The following is a 15,530-nucleotide window of genomic DNA, read 5'->3' on the forward strand; positions in this document are numbered from 1 at the left end:
GGTTTTGTATGTATATATATATATATAAAGTAGGAGTGAACAAACTCAAATTGTTTTTTAGTCCTCTTTTCTTTAAGTTTCGAACTCCGCGGCCAGCAAAAACAAACTGCTTGAAATTAATCGGTTAAGTTTTTGGGGCAGTTCTCAATGATACTTATAAGAATATTGACATATAATCTCGTATTATTTGATGTTAGTGCAACTCTTTGAATATACCAATTTGTATAAAATAACTCTAAATGACACTCCGGGAGTATATATCGGCAATAGAACTACAAACTCTTATACGAGCTACTTTTTGTATAAACTAACGTGGCATAACATTATTTGGTTGACTGAAAATATAAATTAATAAAAATAAATCATATGAGTAATGTGGTGGCTTCATTCAATCAACCTTATTATGCCACATAAATTTATGTAAAAATAATTTGTATATTAATTTACAGGTGTGCATTATTCATAAAAAAAAAAAAATCTCTCAATAACTGAGAGTTTTACAAGTTATCTATTGAATATAACGAGTACGACAGTCGCTTTGATACATAAATATGCCATAATTTTATACACCATGACCTTAATGTGGTAATTTATGAAGAAATAAAATTAAAATCGAAAGAAGATGGTGTTTATTCAAACTAATCCCTACCAAAATTTCTCACATACGTGTTTACAAAGAAGGCTGCCAAAGCAATTATGTCACTTTTGGGCTAGTTGGCATTTGTTGACTCTATAAAATACATTATATAATACCTGAAAGGCCAATTCGTTTGGCGTTTCTCTGCTTTTTACTATATTTTCTTATGCATCGAATCGGAACAAACAAATAAATAAAGCATGAGATTATTAATCAAATGATTATGGTGGGCTTACATAATAAATTTGGTCCCTACATCACCATCAACGTCATCATCGTGATTATTATCAATTTATCATAATCTTTACGCATGCTTGAACCCCATTTTAATAAATAAACGCATGATAATTGCATATCATAATTGCTTTATACGTTAGGGAGGGGAAGTGGACATACAATATTATAAAAAATAATCTTCTAAATTTTTCCTGAGTAAATATTCATTTACTTTTTATATTTTAATTTAATAGCTCGATTAATTCTTATATGTTCCTACTCTTCATTAAAAATAAGGTTATTTTGAGGTACTTTTCAAAATATAGGGATTAAAGGAAAGTTTAAATTAAAATATAGAGATTAAACGAACATTTACTCATTTATCCAATACAACTACTTTTATTTTAAAAAATGCGATATTAATCAAGACTTTGGTAAAATAAAGATCATATTGCTACAAAACTAATTTATTGGCGACTAATTATCGATTTATATACTCATCCATGCTTCAATTCAATATATGTAATGTTAAAATGTGTAAAAAAAAAAAAAGACTAGAAAAATCTGCCAATAAAATAATAAGATGACAATTGTTGAGTGACCTAGAAAGGGCCATAATAGCAAACCACCACCAAAATTGTGAAATATTATTTTATTAATTAATTGGTGATGAAAGCACCAAACACAAAATCCCAAATACCTAATTGGATTTCCGATAAGAGATAGAGGAGATGAACTCACCCTATAAAATCCAACAACATAAACAGTAAAAATCTTATTGGTGCACCCACAAAACAAATTGGATATAAATATAATATAATTTATAGAGAGAGAGAGAGAGAGAGAGAGAGAGAGAAAGAAAGAAAGAAAGAATCTGCTTTGACTCAAGAAAAGCATTTTTGTCATTAATCGTTTATACTTGTGCCATGAATCATGTCTCGCGTATTATATGAAAAGTTCTGCGAAAATCATTTGCAGGATTAGCGAATGCATATCAAAGAGTCTTTCACAAATGGAAACTTTTGAAAATTTCCTTTTTTTTAAAAAAAGAATTAACAAAATTCTATTTTTTTAAAAAAAAATCTGTTAGTCTTTTTGATTCATTAATTACTTAGCTCTTCTATACACAAAGAGGTCTCTATATAAGGTTAAGTATACACCTAAATTAGTGATGAGCATAAGCATTAAATAACAATTCTTATAAAAATTGAGGAGGTTTTTGAATTGTAATTAAAATATATGTACATCTACTCCCAAAATTACAGTTCTAAATAATGGTGTATAGGTTAAATATGTGTTTTAAAATATATGTATGTCTACCCTCAAGATTATATAAAGTAGTTTTACATATGTGAGTTTACCATTAAACTTGTACTATAAAAGATGCTTACATGTCCGCACTCGAGAATGAGTCACGACTCTTTATATATATAAATATATAAAGCACATGTTTATATATGATTGAAACATAACATATACTATTGTGAAGACTTGTTGGAGGACTTCTCTTGCACTATTCTTTTGGAGAGAGAGAGTAAATGGGGAAGTTCAAAAGGGTTTGTGTGTTTTGTGGAAGTAATTCAGGAAATAGAAAGATTTTCAGTGATGCAGCTCTTGATCTTGCTACACAACTGGTTTGTAAATTGTCATCTCTCTCTTATATATATATATATATATATATATTTCTTTCCTTTGCTTGCAACACACAAACTCACAAACACATATAACGCATGTGTAAAAGCACTTAGATTAACGGTGATGGCTTAAGCTCGTTTGAAGGTATTTTAATTAAGAAAAAGTTGCAGGTTGAGAGGAAAATAAATTTGGTGTATGGAGGAGGGAGTGTTGGGCTTATGGGATTAGTTTCTCAAACTATTTTTGATGGAGGGTGTCATGTTCTTGGGTAAGTTAAAAATATTTATATATTATTGAAGTTTCTTAATCTTTTATACTATTATGAATTGAGGTGCGGTAATTTTTAATTTTGAGTTGTTGTATAACAGAATGATTAATAGTCAAATATTTGGATGTCTAAATACTGTAAAATTCTTGATTGTTGATATTCAATTATTGTTGTTGATATTAATTGTCGCAGATATTATCTTTTATGATCATGGGTTCGACAATCTTATAGTCGTTTGATGAATCACAAGTATTTATATATTTCTAAGTCTTTTGTGTTATGAATCTCTCGTCAAAAATATAAATTTGTAGATAATAAGTTAGTAACGAAATACTTGTGATTATTAAAACATAAAAACGGTTGTAAGGTACTTTCACCGTGCTTATGTTGTTTGTTGATGTATACCCAATTGTTTTCTTCATCATTGTTGTTGATTCTAATGCAATTTTTCTTCTTGACTAGGGTCATACCAAAAGCTCTAGTTCCAATCGAGGTAATTAATTAAGATTATAAACAATTCTGCTTAATTCTCTTAATCTTTCCAATTACTAAATTACTCAAATCACTTTTGTCAAAATCTCAGATATCGGGACAGACAGTAGGAGATGTGCTAATTGTGTCCGATATGCATGAAAGAAAAGCAGAAATGGCTAGAAGAGCCGATGCTTTCATTGCACTTCCAGGTATATATATAACAATTTTCTAGCTTCAAAATTCATATTTTGATGGTTGATTGAAATAAGATATCGTTTTTTTTTAAATTTTATTTTATGGGTTTTTCTCTATTATAATTTATGAAGGAGGGTATGGAACAATGGAAGAGTTGCTGGAGATGATAACATGGTCTCAGCTTGGCATCCATGACAAACCTGTAAGTTAGTATAAATAAGAAATACATTATTGTTTGATTGAAATAACGAAAATGTTTTTCAGAATCAAACCATTTTTTTGGCAGTACATTGATGAAATCTTTCTATTGAATTTTGATTTTAAAAAAACAGGTGGGTGTGTTAAATGTTGATGGATATTATGATTCTTTGCTAAGGTTCTTTGACAAAGGAGTAGAAGAAGGATTTATCAAATCTTCTGCTAGAAATATTGTCATTTCTGCTAAGAATGCTAGAGATCTTCTACAAGGAATGGAGGTGCCAAACTTACTGCCTTCAAACCAATAAACATCTATTTATCTTTTCTTACTTTAAACCTTTACTTCTTATAGAGATTAGAAAAGCACTTGTGCTCCTGCAGGCATATATACCTATGCATGATCAAGTGGCTTCAAGTCAAAGCTGGATTGTAGAAGAAAACAGCGAATAAAATTGTAGCAATTTGCTTTTGGTAATTCACACAAGGAAAATGGAATTTTTTCTATGAAAATGAAACCATTATCGATAATGGACTCTTAAGTGCAAGCAAAAGAGTAGAGGATAATACACAATAGCACTATGAGTCCGATGAGCAACAATACTACTTCATCATTGAGCGTTGACGCATATGTGTGGCAATTTCAAATTACTTGCAATGAAAACAAATATGGAAACTTGGCATCTCGATAATTCACAGATTTGAAACAACTATTGAACTCTATAATATGATCAACTGGAACTGCCAATCATGAAATCAAATAAAGGCCTAGAATAAGCTCAAAGCTTCCATTTTGTGACTGAATCAAGACATTAAACTTAACAGGAATTGTCAATCAACCTGGTCAGCAGTAACCAACTCCATCCTTGCAGTCTTTGGTCAAATTATTAAATGTTTCCAGACGTATCTTTCCCCGGTAAAAGACCTCAGTGTCCACAATGGCTCTCATGTACCCATCAAATTCAACTGGTCTTCCACGGGTTAAACGTGTCATCCAATGGTACCACTCACTTGTGCTATTCCACAGGTCCCTGTAATCGTCAAGCAAATGGACCTTGTATTCTGACCTCAAAGTATCAAAGTAATTATAAGATGGTTCATTGGTTGCAATATACAAATTTGTCCAGGGATGAACAACCTCTTCAAGCTTCTCAAGGAGTGCACCAGGTGATGTGTCAGAATCCAAATTGGGCCAAAGCTTCTTATTTTTAACTCTCTCCCCACGAACGACATGAATCGCATCATATTCGTAATCCATTCGCCCACCAATCTCTGCAACAATATTTAACAATATCTTAGACTTGAGCAAGGCATGCCATGGCCTCTCGATGTACTTAGCCGCTTCCCTGTCACAAACCATAAACCAAAAATTTCCTGGAGATGGAGCATCAAACTGCCTCCATATGATTGTACTGTTATCTTTCTTTAAATTCTTTGGTTTGACCTTATAGCTAACAACCTTCTTAACTGAAACTTTTTTCTCATGCTTTTGATCCCATTTCTTCCACTCCCTTAAAAATTCACCTTCCTCCACAACTGATGCCACATCCTTAAGGTGCTCAAAGTCAAAATAATATCGAAAATCTTTCCCATCCACATCCTGATTACTCGGGTTATATTTCGCCGCCAGGCACATACTCAAATCCATCACAAATGTCCTTTTCAAATACATAGCCTCCCCTAATCCGCACAAGAAACTCCACGCAAAATGATTCATTCCTTTGCAATAATCTCCTCCTCGTTTATAATATAAGTACTTCCCTTCCTTAAAATCTGCCTCTGATCCGGTACTCAGAATTGTGTCATTGATCTCATCATCGAGAATTGCCTTTGATACTATTGTATTCCCAGCACTCCTGGTGCCATTAACTCTTCTCCTAAACAATCTCTTGGCATTGATACCCGAATGCCAACCACTTGCATGCTCAACTCTGTAGAAACAATCTTCTCCATATTCAAACCTAAACCTCCTAAAATCCTTATACTTCCTCCAAGACTTATCTCTCTTGCTCCTAAACCTCCAAGCTACATCACACTCATTTGCCTTCGACCCATTAACAGGTGTAAGGTACTCCAAAAACAGAACTGACTTAAATTGCTTAAGATTAAATCTCTCAACAGCTAGCAAAACTCGGGGGTCAGAACAATTTACTTCCCTCAATTCATCACAATCAGAGTCATCCAAAACGGCCAAATTTTTCAGTTTCTTCTCAGCTTTGTCAATCATTTGTTCAGTGATTGAACTACCAGATGGCGCAGACCGAAAGACTTCACCAGATTTGAGGATAGAATTGCCATCTTCCAAGGTTGGATTTTCAGTTTTGGAGAAGAATTTGGTTAAAGCTGAGGTAGATTCAAGCCATGGATCTGGAGGTTGATATGTAATGGCAATGACTGTAAATATAAGAACTGAGAATACAAATACAGAGAAACACAGGTTGCTAATTAGTCTTATGAACATTTGGCCAATCGGCTCTGATTCTCTCATGCGCTCTGCCTAAAATGAAAAACCCAATCCTCTAAACTAATCAGATATTAAAAATCTATCATAAAAGAATGTGCTTGCCAACCGAGAAAATGCAAGAAAGTAATAAAGTGAAAAAAGCTAGGCTTGGGGATACATACATTAAATATTAACTCTTAGATGAGGTTTGCCCATTGTTGAATTCCCAAATTATAGATTCAATCAGAACTTGAAATCAGATCAGAAAAATGGCGTTCGGTGACTGAGAAAAAGAAGGAATGTGAGAGAAAATTGATGTCAAAAGACTAAGTGCGAGGCTAAAGTTAACTTCAATTCCTTGATGGGTTTTTCTCACTGTTGTATACCCAAGTTTTAGATTTAACAGAATCATTGCGGTTTTATCAGGGAGGTGTTTGGTGACCGAGAAAATGATGGATAGCGAGAGAAAAGATTGACGTCCAAAGACTGAATGCTAGCCACAAGGCCAAAGCTAACTTCAAACTGTTCAGCCGTTAACTTCGTTCAATTTTCCAATTTTACCACAAACCATTAATTGCACTTATCAAAAAGATTTGTGCAATAAGCTTCCATGGCTACAGTTCACTGCGGTGAATTGATCAAGGAATGCGACATGTCAGCATCAAAAGACTGAGGCATTTTTAATTTATCAATTAATTATCTATTTCAATAGATTTTTATTTTTTCTATTTTGTATTTTAGTTAATAATACGGGCAAAACTGTAGTGCAACTATTGGATGGTACCGTCTCGTCTTTTGTCTTTTGACCCCCCACTTTCTTCTTTATTTATAATTTATTTATAAATTTATGATAATTTTATTTTTCTTTTTTCCTCTCCTATATATTCAGATATTCTATTCTTTTTTTCTCCACCTAGATAATTAATCAATCATTAATTAGTAACTCATTTTAAACTAAAATATCATTATCCAACCAATTACCTCAATTATTTTTCACATCACAACTAAGACAAAATATAGAAATTTAATTTGAAGATTTGGATGGCAATTTTGAGGACATGGCAATTAAATAAATTAAAATAATAAATCAAACCTATCAAATACAAGTGATTAATGTCATGTTGATTCATGTTGATTTATATCTATAAATAAAGTTTAAGTTTTGTTATTTTGAATAACTAATAATTTTGAAATTAAATTGTATTGTAGTTTTTTTTAATTTAAAGTCCTGTATATAATTTAAAGTGACAATCAAAGTGTAAAAAGAGAAAATAAAATACATAATTTTTATAATTATTTATTTAATATTTTATTTTAGTAATTTCATGCTATTTTTATTTTTTAAGTTAATTTATTAATAAAATTTTAATGTGAAATCATTACTTATCTCACTCCTTAAATTAAAAAAAAAATAGAATTAGATATTGATATTTAGTTTTATGGGAATTTTTTAACTTGAGACAGCTTATCTATTTTTTAATTGTTTAAATTATTCACAAATTTAAAATAATCTGGATTTATGTGTCAAAATTTTAAAACATTTGATTTTTTTAAAATTTCAGTATACAATATGGAGTACAGCGTTAATTACCAAACTGTAGCATCCTACCGTTGAATCTGTTCTTACGTTAAATCTGAGGGTGAAAGCACAAGAAGACAAAATAGTGGGTACCGTGCAACAGTTGCACGGTAGTTGGACCCTAATAACACGGGCTAATGCAGGGAAGTTTTTCAAGTCGAACAAGAAAAGGGTATCCAATAAATTATTGTTACATAATGTTAGTGCTATTGATCAAATTTCATATACATCATGAACATTTTTATTTTCAACCAATTCGATAATGCGTCTTTTCAAGAGTGAGTTCCATTGCTGAAAAAGCACTTGTGCTATGGGCATCATTCATCATAACACAATGACTGCTGAAAAGCACTTCTTGTGCTCCTTCAGAAATATGTACCCAGGCATGATAAAATGGCCTCAAGCTGAACAATGTTTTTTATGAAATCAATAATAATAGACTTTTGCATTCAACTGCAAGCAAAAAGATGATGGCGCATAAATACCATTTTGTGTCAAATGTGTACATAAACTACCCATTGTATAGAAGAAAAAGAGCACTTAATAACTTTCAAAATAAATCCCAATCAGAAGAACAGAAAGCATTATAAGTTGAATATGTAATATGATACATGCATTTCATGATCAGCTAGAATTGCCAATCATCAATAGAATGAAGGAACAAGCAAATAAAATAAGAGCCTAAAATAAACCCAATATTATCATTCCGTGCCAGAATCAAGAGACTTAAAACATAACAAAAGATGCAGATCAATTTATGCTTACGGCGACAAGAGCTATCCCCCAACCTGGTCAGCAGGTATTAACTCCATCCTTGCAGTCTTTGGTCAAATTATAGAATGTTTCCACACGTGTCTTTGCTCTGTAGAAGACCTCTGTATCCACAGCAACTCTCATGTACCCATCAAACTCAACTGGTCGTCCGTCGTTCAAAAGTGTGGTCTCATTGTACCACTCACTTGTATTGCTCCAAAGTTCCTTGTAATCATCAAGCAAATGGACCTTGTACTGAGACCTCAATTTATCAAAATAATTATAAAACGGTTCATTGGTTGCAATATACAGATTTCTCCAAGGATGAATCATTCCTTGAAGCTTTGTAAGGAGTGCATCAGGTGATGTATCGACATCTAAATGTGGCCAGAGCTCCTTATTTTGAGCTTTCTCTCCTCGAACCACGTGAACTGCATCAAAATCCCAATCCATTTGCCCACTGATCTCTGTGACAATATTCATCAATCTCTTGGACTTCCACAGTGCATGCCATGGCCTCTGTATGTACTTTGCAGCCTGCCCTTCACACACCCTATACCAATAATTTTCAGGCTCAGGCGAATCAAACTGTCTCCATATAATTGTGCTCTTATCTTTCTTTAGTTGCGCCGGTGTTACCTTATGGGTAACAACTTTCTTAACTGGCACTTTTCGCTTATGACCCCGATCCCATTTCTTCCAATCCCTCAAAAACTCACCTTCCTCCACAACTGATGCCACCTCCTTAAGATGTTCAAAGTCAAAATAATATCGAAAGTCCTTCCCCTCCTCATCCTTATTGCTTGGGTTATAAGTTGCAGCCAAGCATACACTCAAATCCATTACGAATGTCCTATTCAAATAGATAGCCTCGCCTAAGCCACACAAGAAACTCCACATATACTGATTCATTCCTTTGCAATAGTCTCCTCCACGGGAGTAATACAAGTACTTCCCTTTCCTAAAATTCGTCAGTGATCCCAACGTTGGAATTGTGTCATTGATCTCATCATCGCGAAATGCTGGTGCAACTTTAGGATTCCCAACACTCCTACTAGTAGCATTAACTCTATTCCTAAATGACCTCCTGGCATTAAAACCGGAGTGCCAACCACCTGCACGTACGATTTTATAAGTACAATTTTCTCCGTATCCAAACCTAAACCTCCTAAAATCCCTATACTTCCTCCAAGACTTCTCTTTCTTGTTCCTAAACCTCCAACCCACATCACATTCATTCGCTTTCGATCCATTAACTGGTTTTTGATACTCCAAAAACACAATTGACTTAAATAGCCTCAAATTGAACCTCTCTACGGCTATCAAAACTCGTGGATCAGAACAATTTACTACTCTCAATTCATCACAATCAGACTTTTCCGTGACGGTCATATTTTTCACTTCCTCCTCAGATTTCTCAATCACTACTTCAGTAATCGAACTAACAGGCGGCACTAAAGGTGCAAGTGGCATAGCCTGCAAATCTTCACCGGTTTTGAGGATAGAGCTGTCATCTTTAAAGGTTGCATTTTCAGTTTTGGTGAAGAATTTAGTTAAAGCTGGGGCAGATTCAAGCCAGGGATCTGGAGGTTGATATGTAATGGCAATGACTGTAAATATGAGCACTGAGAACACAAACACTGAGAAACATAGGTTGCTTATCAATTTGATTAAATTTTGGCCAATCGGCTCTGTGATTGGATTTGATTCCTTCATGGGCTTTGCCTAACCTTCAGAAAGAAATTCCCTAGAATAACCAGATCTCAAAAATTCTATTGCTATAATGGATGAACGGCAACAGAGAAAGTGTAAGAAAGTGAAAGAAAATTAAAATGAACTAAATTAAGCTCAAGGGCAACTTACATCATCTCTGAGATGGGTTTTGCTCAGTGTTGAATACCCAAGTTTCAGATTTTATCAGATCTTCCAATCATACTAAGAAAATGGTGTTTGGTGACCGAGAAAAATGAAAGGAAAATGAGGGAAAATTGATGTCAAAAGGCTAAGTACAAGCTCAAAATCACTTCAATTCCTTGATGGGTTTTTCTTCCTGCTGAAAACCCAGATTTCGATTTAACAAAATCTGGTAGTGTCGGTGTTTGGTTACTGAGAAACTGAAGGAAAATGAGGGGAAATGCAAGAAAAAGAGGTAAAATGCTGGAAGAGTCGGGAGTAAAAATATGATAAGTTGGAACTCGACGGAGGAAAATTGGACTTGAAGTTTACTTCAAATCAAAGAAGATAATTAATCACTCGTGTTATAAGCTTTCATTACACGGAAAGCGTGAAAAGGATTCTCTATTTCAATGAGTTGGTGCCAGTTCACTGGTACCGACCTAGGCAGGTTCCACGTCAGCATCAAGACGTTTAATTTTGTTTTTTCTGATTTTATTTAATGATTTTTTAATCGGTTTTGGATCGGTATCTTCTTACAGAGGTATTTGTAATACAAGGCCCAAAATTGGCCTAAGAGTGAGAGGTGGAGGAGTTGTTGGCTTGTTTCTCTCATTGATAAGAAGGGTGAAAATGACAACAAAATGGGAAAAATCTTGAAAAATTAAAAAGTTGCATTACGTCTTCCCTTATTTATTCTTCTTCAATATCAAGTTCACACGTTTCAAAATATGCATTATATTCATGTCGTTTTAGAGAAGATGCTTTGGTCCGAAAAGAGAAATTATCAAGGGTAAGGTCTTGTGTTTAAGGGCTTGTTCGGTATTATTTTTTAATTGATATTTTTTGAAAAAAAAATAAGAAAAAAATAATATTTTACAGTTGTTGTACTTCTGAATTGAAGTATAAGTTTGGTATTATTTTTTGTATCCTATATTCTAAAATTAAAAATAATATTATGTGTACGGTAGACATGATTGAAAATGATTAAAACAATTATTATATATTCGTTGGAACAGTATTATAGAAACAAAATTTGAGCAAATATATTATCTTAACATTTAAATAAAATTAATTTATTTTTCGTATAATATGATAAAAAAATTGTAAAATTTTATTCATCCAAAATTTTTTAACTAGTCAAAGGATGAATCATAATGAACATAAAATGAATCTTATACAAGATAAAGTTACCTTATAAGGTTCAGTATAGATTTTATAACAAGCAAGGGCAAAACAAAGTTAAGAAGAGCATTGTTAGTTATCACCGAGTCACTGACTCTGGCAAAAGTAGAGAGCAACCAAAAGAAAATCCGTTGCTCAGGCTGCATAAATATTCAAATTAATCTTTCATGAGTAGTCATCCATTCTTTTGCTTCTTGAAAAATTACGTAATCTAACTTGTATACTTTTTGTTACTTTCACTCTGTATAAATGCCTAAACATTGGTTAAAAATAAAGAAATTGTAAATTACGTGATCTATTTCTTATCGTCTTGATATATGATGGATCGTCCATTTCTGGAATGCAGAGAGGTGTTTTCTTCGTTATTATGTCTTTGTATTGTGGTTCAGCGTTTGGCTAAAACCATACTATGTCATTCTTCACAGTACTTGGATAGACTTTTGCACATGATTTCTTGAATGTGTGAACCTGAATAATCATAGAAAAGGTCATATAAAATCCCATTTTAGCCATATGATGTTGAATGACAAAGTGCATACCCGATCTTCTAGTATAATGAATCAAGATTTTTACGCCAAACAAGCTAAGATAAGAGCTGTCCAATAGCCATATGATGTTGAATGACTTTGTCTGATTGATATGCTACACAAGTTCACCATCAACCTTAGAACCAGAACAACAATTAATGGCAACAACAACCAACAACAAAAAATGAAGAAATTGTAAATTAATTAAATAAGTTACCGCTAGACCTAAAAGCCGAAGTGTGTGCTATAAGCTCTAACAAGTTCTCTCACATATGCAAGACTAATATTAGACAGGCTTGTCATTTGGCTAGAAACAAATACAAATGCATTTACATTAGGGGATTTGAACACAAGACTTTCTAGTCAAAACCAGCTTGGATATAAATCAAAAGATAAAAGTTTTTACTCATGAATTATTTCACTGATATGCAACAGAAATCATCACTAGCCTTAGAATTAGAATAACAACAACTAAATACTCAATTAAACAAACAGATATTATAAATTAATAATTAAGTTACGGCTTGAATTAAAAGTTCAAGCTCATTGGCAAAGGCACAAACTATATTATTAAGCTCTAAAAGGCCTCATCACCAGCAAGATCGATACCAAATAGAAACATATATAAATACAATCACATCGAAAATAGTTGCCGATCATCAGGGGGAGCCTGAGGGATGAATTTACAGTCACCAGAGCCATTGAAACACCAACCATGATACAGACATTGCAACTTGTCCCATTGATCAATTCTCTCTTCAGACAAAAGAGCCAATCTGTGGGGACATGTATCATCAAACACTTTGCAAGCATTCTCATTTCTGTCCCACCAAACCACCACATCAAGCCCTAACACTCTCTTTGCATGAGGCACTCTCTTGTCTAAATCACACACTGGGTACCACTGTGAGAATCAATCAAATTTCTCATCTTTGGCCTCTGTTTCAACCTCACCTAAAACTACTGACAACGATGATGATGATGATGAAACAATTGTATAAATTTTGGTTATGATTTTAAAAACAAAGTGGGTATTAGACTAAAATGAGAAATATGCAACAGGGGTTTCACGAGTTGTTGAGCTTTGTGACTGTGAAGTGAAGGATGAAATGAAGAAGCCATATGTGCTTCCACGTTTGCTTGTTTCAGAATTAAAATTCAAAGTTACTGCGGATGACAAAAGAATTTGAAACGAATAATAAAACTTGGTGCCATTGAGTATGTTTCTTGAAAATGGATAATAAAAAAATTATAAAATATTTTATTTTTGTGAATGAAAATGAACGAATGGCTGTGTGCTCATGGCTCGGAACATAGAAGCACTTATTGAGTTTTTTTCATAGTTTACGTAGGCTTGTTAACCATCGGTTGATATTGGACTGTTGGGAATGATTTTTTTTGTTTGTTAAAAGTGTATTTTTATTGCCGAAAGTGTTTCTGTTTCCTTTTTATATTTATTTGTCGACCGTCCTTTTTTGCAATTTTGTGTTGGCAGAGGGTTTCATGTTGTGCTAAATTTTTTATCCAAAAATAAAAAAACAACGACAATAAAAGCACTTTTTTGAATTTACATGTTTGTCTAAACTACGTTCAAGTATTTAGAGACCTTGAATTTACGTACAGAAAAAATAATTTATATTTACATATTCTAATTTTCACGGATGCATTTGGAATTGTTTTTGGAGGCTGAAAAATAATTTTAAAAAGATAAAATTAATTTTGGTATTTGATAAATTTTCTTAAAAATCATTTTGGCAAAATCACTCCATTCTACAGTTGATTTTGAAAAATAAAGAAAGATTAATTTTTTCAAAATCTGATTTTGAGAATCACTTTTACGCTTAATACAATTTTATATATATATTATAAAAATTTAAAATTATCCTAATTAATTAAAATAAAATCATTAAATTTAAAGAGATTATTATTATTATTATTATTATTACCAATTATATTAAGATAACAAAATAAAAAATAAAATTAATAATATAAATATTTGTTTTAGTTATCAATTATTATAGCTACATAATCAAAATGTTTTATATACATGTTTATAAATGTTTAAATAAATTTTAGGGAAATTATCATTCGTGTACCCTAAAGATGCACCTTTATCAAACATACTACAACACTTTCAAGGTGTATCACTCATCCACCCAAAAATACCAAAATGTATCTACCCACCACTATTCCGTCACCCACCTTTTGCAAGAGGTGATGTCATAAGGGTAAAATTATCTTTTACGATAGCAGAATCTTTGATGTAAAATGACATGTCGTTCAACGCTGGATGACGATGTCGTTCGCTTCAGAACGACATCGTTTCATTAATATAAAACGATGTCGTTTCAGTGGACCTAAAACATAACCATGAAATGACATCGTTTCATTGTAATTGAGACAAAATTAACGTGAAAGGGAAGAAATTCTTGGCAAACATTCGAGAGAACGCTTCCAGCAGAGAGAAAGCTTCAATCTACTGAAATCTATCAGCTGCTCTTGCCCATTTCCGCAGACTTTTCACCAAATACATTAAACACCCTCAAGATTTAAACAAGTGTAGCTATCGTTTGTGGAGTTTGATTTGAAGAGTTAGCTTGTTTTGCTCGAAGACAACAAGTAAAGCATCAGTTGTGGGTAATGTTTGCATGTTAAAATTTAAACATGGGATTGTTTTTATATGTTAATTGAAATCATTTTTTGCTGTTATATGTGTTCGGTTGTATGTTAATGGTAATGTGTGTTTACTTGACTGTAGTATGGTGGTGTTTATTTTACATTTAATTTTTAAAAAACTTGAGTTTACATTTATAAGTATGCTCTGTTCTGTTTAGTGTCACAGCGTCCATGTCTCCAATGGACTTAGTAATTTCTTTCAAATGAGAAAAACACAATATTGGCTTGATTCAAAATGAAGATTTTACTGTTGATAGAATAAGAGCTGAGACATTGAAGATAACTAGTGTACATGGGTTAGATGAAGCTGGAAAAATCCTATTAAATGTGATGAATCTAGAGAACAAAGTGAAAATTGTGTTAGATTATGATCTTGGGTTAAAATGCTTAACTGGGATACATAATTTGATGGGTTTAACTACATTTGAAGTTGATGTCATTCTAGTTTTATGCCCTCAATATCCAGATTCTTTGTTAATACATTCATTGTTGTTTAACCTAGGAATACAGCTGCCTTCAGAAGTTATAAACACATTGAATGATCATTTTACTAGAGTAGATTTGGAGAGAGGCACACCAAAAGTTAGCCATTCAATTACAGATGAAGATGAATTATTATCGAACCGATCAGATAAAAGAATTCATAGTGATGATGATGAGGATGAGGATGAGGAAGTTGATGTACAGCCACCACCTGCTGAAGATGATTTACTATCGGATTGGTCAGATAAAGAGATTAACAATGATGATGATGGTGGTGAACCATGTGTTAGGTACATGAATGATGTTGAGCCTGTTGAGGATAGCGATGACAATGAGGGCAGTGATAGTGATGCCGATGTATTACTGGATGA

At 32.8% G+C, this 15,530-nt stretch overlaps 3 protein-coding genes across 4 annotated transcripts; 1 reads left to right on the top strand and 2 right to left on the bottom strand.

Moving 5' to 3' along the window:
- Positions 1–2,342: 2,342 nt before the first annotated feature.
- Positions 2,343–4,138, top strand: LOC18053299 (cytokinin riboside 5'-monophosphate phosphoribohydrolase LOG8). Of its 2 annotated transcripts, none has more exons than XM_024190411.1 (7): positions 2,343–2,487; positions 2,659–2,756; positions 3,219–3,249; positions 3,340–3,439; positions 3,557–3,627; positions 3,758–3,901; positions 3,976–4,138. In XM_024190411.1, the coding sequence occupies exons 1-7, from the start codon at positions 2,392–2,394 to the stop codon at positions 4,054–4,056; spliced, it is 621 nt and encodes a 206-aa protein (XP_024046179.1). In that variant the 5' UTR covers positions 2,343–2,391; the 3' UTR covers positions 4,057–4,138. The 2 variants fall into 2 exon arrangements, with proteins under 2 accessions (XP_024046179.1, XP_006445629.1); XM_006445566.2 differs by having other exon boundaries at positions 4,005–4,138.
- A 91-nt stretch (positions 4,139–4,229) lies between these two features.
- Positions 4,230–6,610, bottom strand: LOC18051447. The gene has a single exon (XM_006445568.2). The coding sequence runs from the start codon at positions 6,106–6,108 to the stop codon at positions 4,465–4,467; it is 1,644 nt and encodes a 547-aa protein (XP_006445631.1). The 5' UTR covers positions 6,109–6,610; the 3' UTR covers positions 4,230–4,464.
- Positions 6,611–8,210: 1,600 nt separating this feature from the next.
- LOC18051448 lies at positions 8,211–10,699 on the bottom strand. Its single transcript, XM_006445569.2, has one exon. It carries the CDS (start codon positions 10,109–10,111, stop codon positions 8,435–8,437), a length of 1,677 nt encoding a protein of 558 aa, XP_006445632.1. The 5' UTR covers positions 10,112–10,699; the 3' UTR covers positions 8,211–8,434.
- Between the last annotated feature and the right edge of the window lie 4,831 nt (positions 10,700–15,530).

Source organism: Citrus clementina, unplaced genomic scaffold, assembly GCF_000493195.1.
Source record: "Citrus clementina cultivar Clemenules unplaced genomic scaffold, Citrus_clementina_v1.0 scaffold_2, whole genome shotgun sequence".
Lineage (NCBI taxonomy): Eukaryota > Viridiplantae > Streptophyta > Magnoliopsida > Sapindales > Rutaceae > Citrus > Citrus x clementina.

What these genes read in the sequence shown, in the direction of transcription:
- LOC18051448 (XM_006445569.2), bottom strand. Translation starts at nt 10,111, where the DNA reads ATGAAGGAATCAAATCCAATCACAGAGCCGATTGGCCAAAATTTAATC.
- LOC18051447 (XM_006445568.2), bottom strand. Translation starts at nt 6,108, where the DNA reads ATGAGAGAATCAGAGCCGATTGGCCAAATGTTCATAAGACTAATTAGC.
- LOC18053299 (XM_024190411.1), top strand. Translation starts at nt 2,392, where the DNA reads ATGGGGAAGTTCAAAAGGGTTTGTGTGTTTTGTGGAAGTAATTCAGGA. An exon ending in TTGATCTTGCTACACAACTG is followed by an intron (nt 2,488 to 2,658) that starts GTTTGTAAATTG and finishes AAAAAGTTGCAG; the next exon opens with GTTGAGAGGAAAATAAATTT. An exon ending in AAGCTCTAGTTCCAATCGAG is followed by an intron (nt 3,250 to 3,339) that starts GTAATTAATTAA and finishes TCAAAATCTCAG; the next exon opens with ATATCGGGACAGACAGTAGG.